This window comes from Helianthus annuus, chromosome 12, assembly GCF_002127325.2.
Source record: "Helianthus annuus cultivar XRQ/B chromosome 12, HanXRQr2.0-SUNRISE, whole genome shotgun sequence".
Taxonomy (NCBI): Eukaryota; Viridiplantae; Streptophyta; class Magnoliopsida; order Asterales; family Asteraceae; genus Helianthus; species Helianthus annuus.
Window position 1 is genome coordinate 33,654,738 of NC_035444.2, and position 11,192 is coordinate 33,665,929.

The following is an 11,192-nucleotide window of genomic DNA, read 5'->3' on the forward strand; positions in this document are numbered from 1 at the left end:
CAAGCTCAATTAGTTGTAACATGTTGAAGCAAGAGTCTAGCAGGTATGAACTCTGAAATGTTGGTCCACGCATATTGAGTCAACGCACTCCGTACAAGCAAAATATTATTGCCTCACCACATTGAGAGGGGGATTTCTCTATGTGACCAACCACGAACGTGGGAATAAGTATTTATTCGCAAAAATGAGAAGAGATAAGCAAAAGAAAGGTCCTGTGTTCTAACATTGTCCCATAGTATTGTTAAGTTTTTATACTGTCTTTCCTTTCAGGGTACTACATGTCTCCCGTATATTCAGAGTAACCGTTAGAAGATGACATGTAAGTGTCAACCCAAGTTCTTAATGGGTGCTTTTTGGTCACATATTCCAGTTTCCACGGTCTCACTAGACCTATGAGCAATGTATGACGGGTCAGATCTAACACATTTGTTTAGGGTTGGTAGTAGTTAAAATCATTTCTTTATTTCTTTACTAGTCTAAGTACCTGTGTGTTACACGGGTGGACCGACAATAATTAATATTATTCAACTCCATCTAAGTAAACATCTTAATTAAATAAACGTTGAACTACGAACATGTTTATCAACATTACACGTAATTGAAAACAAACAAAGAAGACAAAGTTCACAATTTGTTAAACACTTCCTTATAAACAACATTTGATGTTTTATCGGTAGGTTTGCCATCCTTGTCTAATATAAGCAATTTGACTCCGTCTCTGGATTTTACCCTTGATAAAGCCACATACAACTGACCATGCGTAAAAACAGGTTGTCTCAAGTACAGACCAACCCTTGATAGCGACTGCCCTTGACTTTTGTTGATAGTCATCGTAAACACACAGCTATCGGAAATTGCCTCCTTTGAAACGCAAAAAGAATCTTTTTGTCTGAAGGTATCAAATTAAGTCTCGGTATGTAGGTGCGAGTGCCTATATTTCCTCCAGATATGATTTATGCTTCTATGACACGGTTGTATAATCTTTTTATCTGTAACCTCGTACTGTTGCATAAACCATTTTGTTGGTCAATGTTACGTAATAGCATTACTGGTACACCAACTTTGAGTACTAACCTGTGATTAGGCAAACCTGATACTTTAAGACCATTCAACACATCTGGTGAGTATAGTTTTAGTTGTGTTGAATTAGGATTCTTAGTCTGACAAAGACTATCGGAGCTTAGATACTCTCTTCCTTCGCCTGGGAATAACGCTAACAACCTGTCATTTATCTCATGCACAACCTCGTTCTTAGGCGCAAGTATAGCCCTCTCGCTAAAGTAGTTATGATTGTTGTAGTTATCTAAAATTGAAGGGTACACGAAATCAATTAAAGATGAAATCGGATCAGAGGTGTCGTTAATTAGAAGATCCGGTGGTATTTCAATTGATGCTTCCCCGTCATTAGGACAACCAACATTTCCCTCACCCAAATCCAAAAGCCACTTGGCAAAATTGTTGATATCTTCAATCTCAGATGTAGAGCGTCCAATGGTTAATCTCATGTTTTTTGTTAGCCTTAGCAACTTGCATTTACTCCACAAATATGACGAACAAAGCGAGGTATTTCACTATCTCTTGTCTTCCACCATTGGGGACAACAGGAAGAATTTGTCTAAAATCACCACCAAAAACAATAACCTTACCTCCAAACAAAATTTCAGAACCTATGGAAGTGTCCATATTTAATATGTCATTCATCGTTCTATCCAAAGCTTCGAATGCGTGTTTATGAACCATTGGGGCTTCATCCCATATAATTAACTTGGTTTCACGTAGTAATCTAGCTGTGTCACTGTCTAGTTTTATATGACAAACTGAATCCTCAGTAAGATTTAAAGGAATATGAAACCGGGAGTGTGCATTCCTGCCCCCAGTCAGTAGCAACGATGCAATTCCACTTGATGCGACATTTAACACAATTTGACCCTTAGATCTAATTGTCGCAGACAATGTCTTCCATAAGAATGTTTTACCGGTTCCACCATATCCATAGGCAAAGAATACACCACCTGCATCACCGTCAACGGCTTTCAGTATTTCTTCAAAAACAGACCGTTGTTCATCGTTTAGCATACTCATTTGCCTTTCGTACTCGTTTCCACGATCTAATTGGGTGTAACAACGCTCCTCATATATTAGGCGATTTTGTGAATCAGCTAAAGACGCTTCATCAGGATATGGCATTGTTAAAAACCTTCATAGAGATGAGTTATTCCGAAGTAAAAATTTTTCTATTTCGCCCAGAGCATAGTTTTTAAGGTGGTCCTCAGGAACTGACAAAGCTGTAAAAAATGTGAAATCAAGTTAATATAATTAATTACAAACATTAATTAAATTATAAAAACAGAATAAACAACTATTGTATCATAACTAATGACTTTATAGTAACAGTAACATAACCAAATTGTAAGAAAATATAATTAAAAAAAAAGTTACCTTCTGATCAATGAAATTTTCTTAATCTGTAAATAAAGTCATCCGTCATATATTTCCACGTGCTTTCCCATACCACCTCAGGTCTAGACAGAGTATTTGATAACAACATCATTGCAAACAAAACACGAATATATGAACATGTTGCTGTTTCATTTGCTTCCTTGATTGCTTCAATGTACTCTATGTCATCGTCCAAAAGACCAAGTGCGTAACACGCATCTCTAAAGGTATCGTGTACATGACCATTAACGGTTCTAATGTCCTCAAACGATTTTGGCCCTTTGACTTTGTTAAGAAGAATCCTTAAAAAATATGCTTCACCAAAAGAAGGGGGTACAGAGTGAATTCTGCCAATCGCTTTTCCCTTTTGTCTAGGTTCCCAGCAACGATTTTCAATCTTCCATACATAAAAAATTGGAAACTGAACATAAGTAAGGGTACGGGCCATTGTGTCATTCGGGTCTTTGTTACGTTCCATCCAAGACAAAAACATTGACACTTTTACAGATGGTTTGTTAAGGACGGAATTTATATCTTCGTCAGGACCAAAAACGACATTTTGTTGTCCTGGAAGATGGAAAGGTAACCTTGTAACAAAAGGATACCTATAGTGTACTTCATTAGAGAATATCCTCCAAGATGCCTCACAAGCTGAGATGTACCTACAATCATAATACTCTTTTATCTCATCTTTTGATGGTTCTTCGTTTTGGTTATCCCCTTGCACAACAACAACAGTTGCTCTATCAGGTCCTTTGTTGATGTATTTAAACAAATATTTGATAGACCCAGCTTGATTGCACCACTCAACATTTATGTGCGCCTGATACCTTTTCAACAGCGTTTTGTTGTATGGTACAACACTTCTATTATCTAGCTCAATGCGGTTCTTTATAACTGTCGCACCGTCGTTTCTTCTTCCGTACACTGGGAATCCATTTGAATCTAATGTCGTATGATCTTGAAACTTTTTTGGAAAGCCTTTCGAACATTTTCTATCAACCATACATGGACAGCTTAGGTTAGCAAGACCACATGGACCATGAATCATATAGTCTTTCACAAGTGTGTATAACTCCGGGTCCTCATTTCTGTTTGGAATCTCAGCACATATAAATGCATCAACATGGTCCACTGTAGGAAGTTTATATTCATTCTCCATGAATAAGCATAAGTGTGCATGAGGCAATCCACGTTTTTGAAACTCGATAGTGTAAACAACTACATAAAAAAAGGAAAAAAAATATTATAAGTTTAAAAATGATAGCCAATAGTTTAATTTAAAAAAATATGTAGATAAAATAACCTGCGGCAGCTTTTCCCAATAGATGGCGTTCCTTTAAGTCTTTGCAAATAGCATCCAATTTCAACTTAAATAATCTTGACAGAATATCTGCTCTATCTTCAGGTTTAAGTGTGGTGTCTCTAAGAAACCTTGTTACCTCCGGCCATTTTGGGTTGCATGTGATGGTTATAAAAAAGTCGGGATAACCAAAACACTTGCATAGAGACATGGCATCTAAATAGTTTTGCATCATATATCTAGCACCGCCGGTAAATGAAGACGGCAACATCACACTTTTACCAGTCTTAGATATATCTTGTTGACCGTTATTTCTTAACTTTTGAAGACTATCATATGTATCTGATCTAAGTCTCAATCATCGTATATGCATCAACCAAGAATTGTTGAAATAGTCTCCTTGAATTAAGAATCAATGAAAATTGATTAATCCTATCTTGAACACGATACGCAAAGAATTCTCTCATAGTACAATTTGGCCGCTTCTTATTGGTAACATCTACGACACCTCTATGAGGGATGTCAACTCTATAACCATCATCACCATAAGGGAACAAAATTGGATATTGAAGAGCAAGATAAGAAGGATGCAATTCATTTATTCGTTTTAGATCACCTGTTTGGGTTTCCACAACAATATCTCTACTGTCAATTGCGCTGTCAAGATCTCCAACTATAAGAGCAGCGACCTCACCAGCCGTTGGTAGGTTATACGTCCTACCATCTTTCTCCCTTCTTCCAATAAGGCGTAACTTTAGAGATAGTTGCGGGTTATCTTGAAAAGAATCCCTGACCATTCTGTAACTTTTAACCAGCTGATTGTCTGTGTCTAAAACATCCTTTATATGTTCAATCAATTGACGATCAAGGGCGGCAGCAGACGACGAAGATGCATCCTTTGAGGAACTGTGTAAATAAATAAGTTGTTGTGAACAAATAATTTATGTAGATGAGAAGTGAGTTTAATATAAAGTAACATTAATAATAAAAAAAATATTTTCTATTACTTACCTAAATATGGATTGCCTATTTGAAAGTTCGTTCTCAGTATCGTATATGTAGAGCTGACAAAATTTAGGTTTTGATCCGTTTTCTGGCAAGAGACTCCCAATGGTATGATAGTTTTCACCACTGATTCGGTAGCAAAAGGGGGCATTACCTCTATTAACAGTCGGATCAACCTTACCACCCATTGAAGTAAAAGCAAACATAGAGTTATAACGTCGAATGTTCTTCAAAAAGTGCTTGCTTTCTTTATCAACGCACCGAAAAAGTTTTTCATAATTTGGTCGTGCGTCTTTATAATCCGGAAGCTCAACCTTGCTGTATCCACAACATAAGGAATAAGACGTTTTTCCATCCTCGTGTTTACCCCTGCCTTTTTCTGAATCCCATAACTTTGCATTACATACGTCACATGTAACACACTGGTCACCATGGTCCAAATATTCCGTTTAGTTGGTTAGGCGTAACAGTAAAATAAGTTAGTTATATCGTTAAGGAATCTTGAAAAAAAAACGTTAAATAACTTGAAAAAGAAATAATACCAACTTACCTTGTGAGACACCTTTGTATGGATCTTCAACTATAGTTTCTTCTGTAGACAAATCAATCATTGGTATAGGAGAGGTAACTCGTGCTTTGCGTACTAATTTACAATTTCCCGGAGATAGTCTTGGTAAAGTAGAATTTTGAAGAATAGGTGATATACTATTCGTTGCCGTAAGGTTTGAAGATAAAGAAAAGCGAACAATGTTTGTATGAGGAGCAGAGTTACTTCTAACACAACCAACATTACCTAAAAAATATAATATAAAAACAAAAGTGATTTATATGTTAGCAATAAAAAAAATGTACTAAACATCATCAATTGATTGAATATTGGAAAAAATTTACTTGTAGGTAAAACCGAGGGGGTACGTGTAACATTGTGCGTGTTGGTGTCTATGGATTTAGGATTAGCAGACGAAGAGAAGTTTTGTTTGGAGCTTGATCCGCTTGGTGTGATAGATCTTTTATTACTCAAATATAGCTTCCTTAATCTACGTCTCTCTGTAACATCATTTGCATAACGTGTCGTATTAAAAAATGGGATAATATGAACAAAAAACAATAAATAAGCTAATGTTTACTGTTTAACACGAAATCGTATATGACAATTAAAAGCATTTATTTAGGTTTACCTGCACATGTAATCGGCACCTCAGTTGTAGCATTGCATGTGTTGTACAGAATGGACGTCAAAGTGGTATTTGGTGTTGAATTACTTGCGGATTGCGATGCAACTCGTTTAAAAGTATACTTTTTACTATCCAAATATAGTTTTCTTAGTTTACGCCTCCTTTTGTACTCTTCTTGGGTAACAATTGGTATAACTGTCAAACAACCAAATGCAATGAAGAATACTAATACTAAAAGAACTCACATTAAGTAGTAATGTTATGAGCTTAAATGTATGCTAAGAAAAAAATCCTAAAATAATAAGATACCAAAAAGTCATACCAATATTGGTAAGCGGTGCTGGGTAGGAAAGATCTGAGATAATACAAATTAAATGTAACAATTGATTAGTGAATCGCTAAACTATAAATTACTTGTTTCATTTAATTATAAAATAATCTGTTATAATTATTATTTTTTATTATAAAAAAACAGGTTTTATATATAGAATGTAATTACATTTATTAAACAAACAGATTTTATAGTGTATATATATAACTATATAAAAATTAAGTAAACAAAGGGATTATTTTTGTAAATCAAATAAAGTAAGAATCTTGTTTATAAATCTAATCGCCATATCCGATATCAGATATCTATACATATACAGTGATTCTTATCTATTTCTATATTGCCCCTCTATATATTAGCCCTAAGTTCATACGCATACAAACACCTTCAACTGTTCGGCATTCACATTATCAGCATACAAAGAGAAATCACTAACAGGTAAGATTCCAACTGATGATCTCACATAACCTAGATCTTTAATATTTACTATGTTATGAAGTTGTATATTTGTATCGAGTCAGAGATTTACTCGGTCCTCAGCTCTAACTCAATCTGCAATTTCATTTGTTATACTTGCTTCACTTACTTTGTTTTAACCGATTCTGTACTGAATTGTGTTATTGTATAGGTTTTAGAACTTGAATTTCACATTGAGATGTGTGAATTTTCTTTACTATGTGTTATGATTAAAAGTGGATGAAGAAAAGTTATGAGAAACTTGTATGGTTTTAGAGATTTGAAGCTCTAATGTGCGTTGTTTAACGTGTGTTAGTGTGATTAGGTTTAACGATATTTGATTCTGTGTGTTTAAGCCCTAATTTGTTTAAAATGTTATGTTATTTCGGAGGTTATTACCTGACTTGGTACTGGATGTGTGTGTTGTTGGTGAATAATGTGAGATTTGTGTTAGTGTAGAGGTTTTAGAACTTGAAATTCACTTTGAGATGTGTGAATATTGCATCAGTGTTACATATTTGCGATCTCAATTTGGGGGTTTTTCATAAACCAACATGTTCTGTGTTAATCAACATCTAGTATTTATCCAAATAATTATATGTAGTCAATGGCGGGTGCTTCAAATGAGCGAAAGAAAGAAAAGGAAGTGATACTGCTAACAGATTCGGACTCAGACGAATCTTTCACTTCGGAAGAAATTAACTGGAACGCACCAGAACCAAATATCATTTTTATGCCGTCCTCTTGTTCACGTTTTGTAAGTAGTTAGTTAGATTCTTTGTTTACTAAGTTAACTGTTGGTGTTCTATGGTGTCATTAGTTTCTTTATCATTACAGCGGATACCGGTAAAGGTCGCAAAAGCCATGGAATCGATCGCTGCGGAAAGGTAACAATAAAAAATAGGCGTGGTGTCGAAACCACTTTGAACGTCACGGCTGAACCAAAAAGAGGAAAAAAGAAAAACAGGTTTAGTGTATTGGGATGGCCAGCATTTGTTCGTGAAAACAAAATCAAGAATGGTTACCTTTGCGTTTTAGAGTGGTATGAGGATATGCCTACGCTCTTTGTTAGGGATGTAATCGAAGAATAATGGGGTTAGTACCATAGATCAAAACCGTTCAACCATTTTATATGGTAATTTTGGCTAACAAACAGTTTTGGCAATAAGTAGATAAGTATGTAGCTATGGTTTTTGTGGAACCTGTTTAAATATTTTGGTTTATGTTAGCTGTTGGAATACTACTTGACAATATTTCGGTTTATGTTACCTGTTTAAATATTTTGGTATATGTTACCGGTTGGAATAGTACTTGAATTTGAATAGTCATCTACCAAATAGGATGTCATTTCATGATTATCGGTATAGTTACCTGTTGGAATACTACTTGACAACATGTTGGTTGCACAACTTGAATGTACATGAAGATTATGAGATTTCTGAGAATCCAAGTATAATTTTCGTTTTCTACGTCTATCTTTTGCCTCATTTTGCATGTTGTTCGAAGTATAAACTGTAAACGTTAAGAACCATTGAATGCATGTTAGATCTATAAAGGTTAATTAAATAAAATACATTTACATATAGATGTATAGTGGAGGGTTCAAATGAGAACAAATTTTTTGTAAGAATAAAAAAGAACAAATGTCAACCAATAAGAATTCTTCATTTTACTTCATTTAATTTTTGCATTTTATATTAGTGTAAGGGTATATTGGTAAAGTTAGATAGATCATTAAATGTTAGTCTTCTTTTTTAATAGCTAGTAAATTAAATTTGTAAATTATTTAAAAAAAATAATTCAAAGAAGAAAAACAATTAATTTAAAGTGTAAGATAAATTATGAGGTGTGTCGGATGAATTACGAGTTGTGTAGGATAAATTTCAATATATGTAGGATAAATTGTCAAAATGTGTAAGATAAATTTTGATGTGCGTAGGCAAAAAATTTAGTGTGAATGACAATAGTCTTTATCACTAATTAATTAGTCAAAGATAATAATAAGTGAGATGTAAGAAATACTATTTAATGTTTTACAATTGTACCCTTTGTTCTTTTTCTTCTCAATTTAATTTTCTTCTCAAATGAACCTCCCCCTAGATGTATAATGTATATATATATATATATGTATATATTATAAATCTATAACAAAAAAAAATCGTTAATATAATACCATTGGTAATATCTGAAAACAGAATCCTTGACATGGAGTCGGCAACATCTGTAAGTAAAAAATACATAAAACAGTAGTTTGTAAACACGTCGCATTAACATTACTTAATAAAAGACTACCTTTCGTTGACCAAAATACCCCTTCATATAAAGGACCCTGTTTAAATATTTTGGTTTATGTTTGTTTGGGACGCTATATATGTAAGTAATATATTATACATTTAATGGCTTCTACATAATGTGTTGTTGTTTGTTACCCGGATAAATAATTAGACTTCAGCCTCACTACTTGATTTTGAATGGTCATCTCACAAATAGGACGTCACTTTACGATTATCAATATAGTTACCTGTTGGAATACTACTTGACAATATGTTCGTTGCATAATTTGAATGTACATGCAGATTACGAGATTTCCGAGTATCCAAGTATAATTTTCGTTTTATACGTCTATCTTTAGCCTCATTTTGCGTGCTGTTCGGAGTAGAAACTGTAAACGTTAAGAAGCATTGAATGCATGTTAGAACAAAAACAATTAAGTAAATAAAATACTTTTACATATATAGCTATAATGTGTATATATATATATATATATATATATATTATAAATCTATAACAAAAAAGAATTGGTTAATATAATACCATTCGTAATATCTGAAAACGGAATCCTTGACATCGAGCCGGGAACATCTGTAAGTAAAACATACATAAAATAGTATTTTGTAAACACGTCACATTAACAGTTACTTAATAAAAGACTATCTTTCGTTGACCAAAATTGTTACCTTTTGTAGTATCTAAATTCCATTGATCATTGCATGAAGACGAAGGTTGATGCTTTGATCTTTTAGACATGGCTTTCGCATTGAAATAATATAGATTCATCAATTACACCATTAAATACATGTTCGTATGATTGACAATAAACGTCATTATACAATTTTCATTGTGCGACTCATTGAATAAAAAGTAGATTTCATAATTACTTATTATACAAATCAATAAAATAATATGCAAAATAAACATCATCCATATAATAATCAGCAATATTAGTTTTCGGTTTTGAGAATTAGTCAACTCTCGATAATGCGCTAATGCAAAGAGATGTGTACACAATTCATAACGCTATTGTTTACACACACATTTCAAACGACCAACTGCTTTTGTTGGGAGTCTTGACACAAATTCGTTAACTACTATTTAAAATCCTAAACCTTCAATGACATGAACTACATTTAAAAAACATAAATTAGATTTAAATTATATTGAAAGCATTCAAATAGGTCGTATGCATAGGTTTATGATTTAATTGAGTAGTTGAAAGACATCAATAAAGTTGTAACATAATATACAAACTAAAAAAACTTAGTAACTAAGATCTGTAGAAAACCGATTCATGAAAAGTAATCAATTTTCTATTTTAAGCACGAATGAAAAACCAACGTAAGAGAAACAAAACACAACAACCAAAGAATCAACTAACCGAATTGAATTGTTGATGAATATGAGATCGTAGTAGATGAAATGACTTGAGATCTTTTGTCTTGCAAACTTATGTAGAATATGACTACTTATAAAGAATTGTTGTAGTGAAAGTATTTTAGGAAAGTACGTTAACTATTATGGAAATATTATTTGATTTATTATATTAAATTCCTTCATAACAATATTGTAATTTAAATCTCTTACCAAAAATATGGTTTTACGTTTTTGGTATGATATAATTGATTTGATTGTAGGTCAACACCATTTTTGATTATTTTTAGTATAGACCTATTACTTAAACTGTATTATTTTTTATACGAAATTATATTGATATATATACATAAATATATACACATATTTACATATATATACGTATATCACTAAATATTGTAAATGGTTAAAATTGCCATATACGTTAGAAAAAAAACATAAAAAGGAAACCAAAAATGAAAAAAAAAATCCAAAAATATAAAATTTGAATGACGATGGACGTAAAGTCTGTCGACCTCAAAATGTTTCATACAAACTAAAAAACAAAGATGGTTTTATATAGGTGTACTAACACACCATGTTCATTCAAATCTGAAAACAGGTCAACACATATTTTGGCATGTCGTACAAATAAACCATAAAAATGGACGGTAATATACATACAATCTATACATAAAAAAGAACATCTCTTATTCATTTCAATTGTTGATAACAATAAAGAGCATAGGTTCAAACACAAAAAAAAAAAAAACCAAAACATTAAAATGTCTGTAATGAGAATGATAAAACAAAAACATTAAAAGTAAAAGCAAATGAGATGCTCATTATATGTTTG

General features: G+C 32.8%; 3 protein-coding genes across 3 annotated transcripts; all 3 read right to left on the reverse strand.

The window, feature by feature from the left end:
- Positions 1–953: 953 nt before the first annotated feature.
- LOC110892696 lies at positions 954–1,505 on the reverse strand. The gene has a single exon (XM_022139846.1). The coding sequence runs from the start codon at positions 1,503–1,505 to the stop codon at positions 954–956; it is 552 nt and encodes a 183-aa protein (XP_021995538.1).
- Positions 1,506–1,533: 28 nt separating this feature from the next.
- On the reverse strand, positions 1,534–2,187 carry LOC110892695 (ATP-dependent DNA helicase PIF4-like). The gene has a single exon (XM_022139845.1). It carries the CDS (start codon positions 2,185–2,187, stop codon positions 1,534–1,536), a length of 654 nt encoding a protein of 217 aa, XP_021995537.1.
- A 259-nt stretch (positions 2,188–2,446) lies between these two features.
- Positions 2,447–4,013, reverse strand: LOC110892694. The gene is made up of 2 exons (XM_022139844.1): positions 3,746–4,013; positions 2,447–3,660 (listed from the first exon to the last, which is right to left on the reverse strand). Exons 1-2 carry the CDS (start codon positions 4,011–4,013, stop codon positions 2,447–2,449), a joined length of 1,482 nt encoding a protein of 493 aa, XP_021995536.1.
- Between the last annotated feature and the right edge of the window lie 7,179 nt (positions 4,014–11,192).

Bases quoted from the DNA above. Each gene is read 5' to 3' on its own strand.
- LOC110892696 (XM_022139846.1), bottom strand. From the start codon at position 1,505: ATGAGATTAACCATTGGACGCTCTACATCTGAGATTGAAGATATCAAC.
- LOC110892695 (XM_022139845.1), bottom strand. From the start codon at position 2,187: ATGCCATATCCTGATGAAGCGTCTTTAGCTGATTCACAAAATCGCCTA.
- LOC110892694 (XM_022139844.1), bottom strand. From the start codon at position 4,013: ATGTTGCCGTCTTCATTTACCGGCGGTGCTAGATATATGATGCAAAAC. The intron at 3,661-3,745 runs GTTATTTTATCT...TTTTTTATGTAG, and splicing joins ATTGGGAAAAGCTGCCGCAG to TTGTTTACACTATCGAGTTT.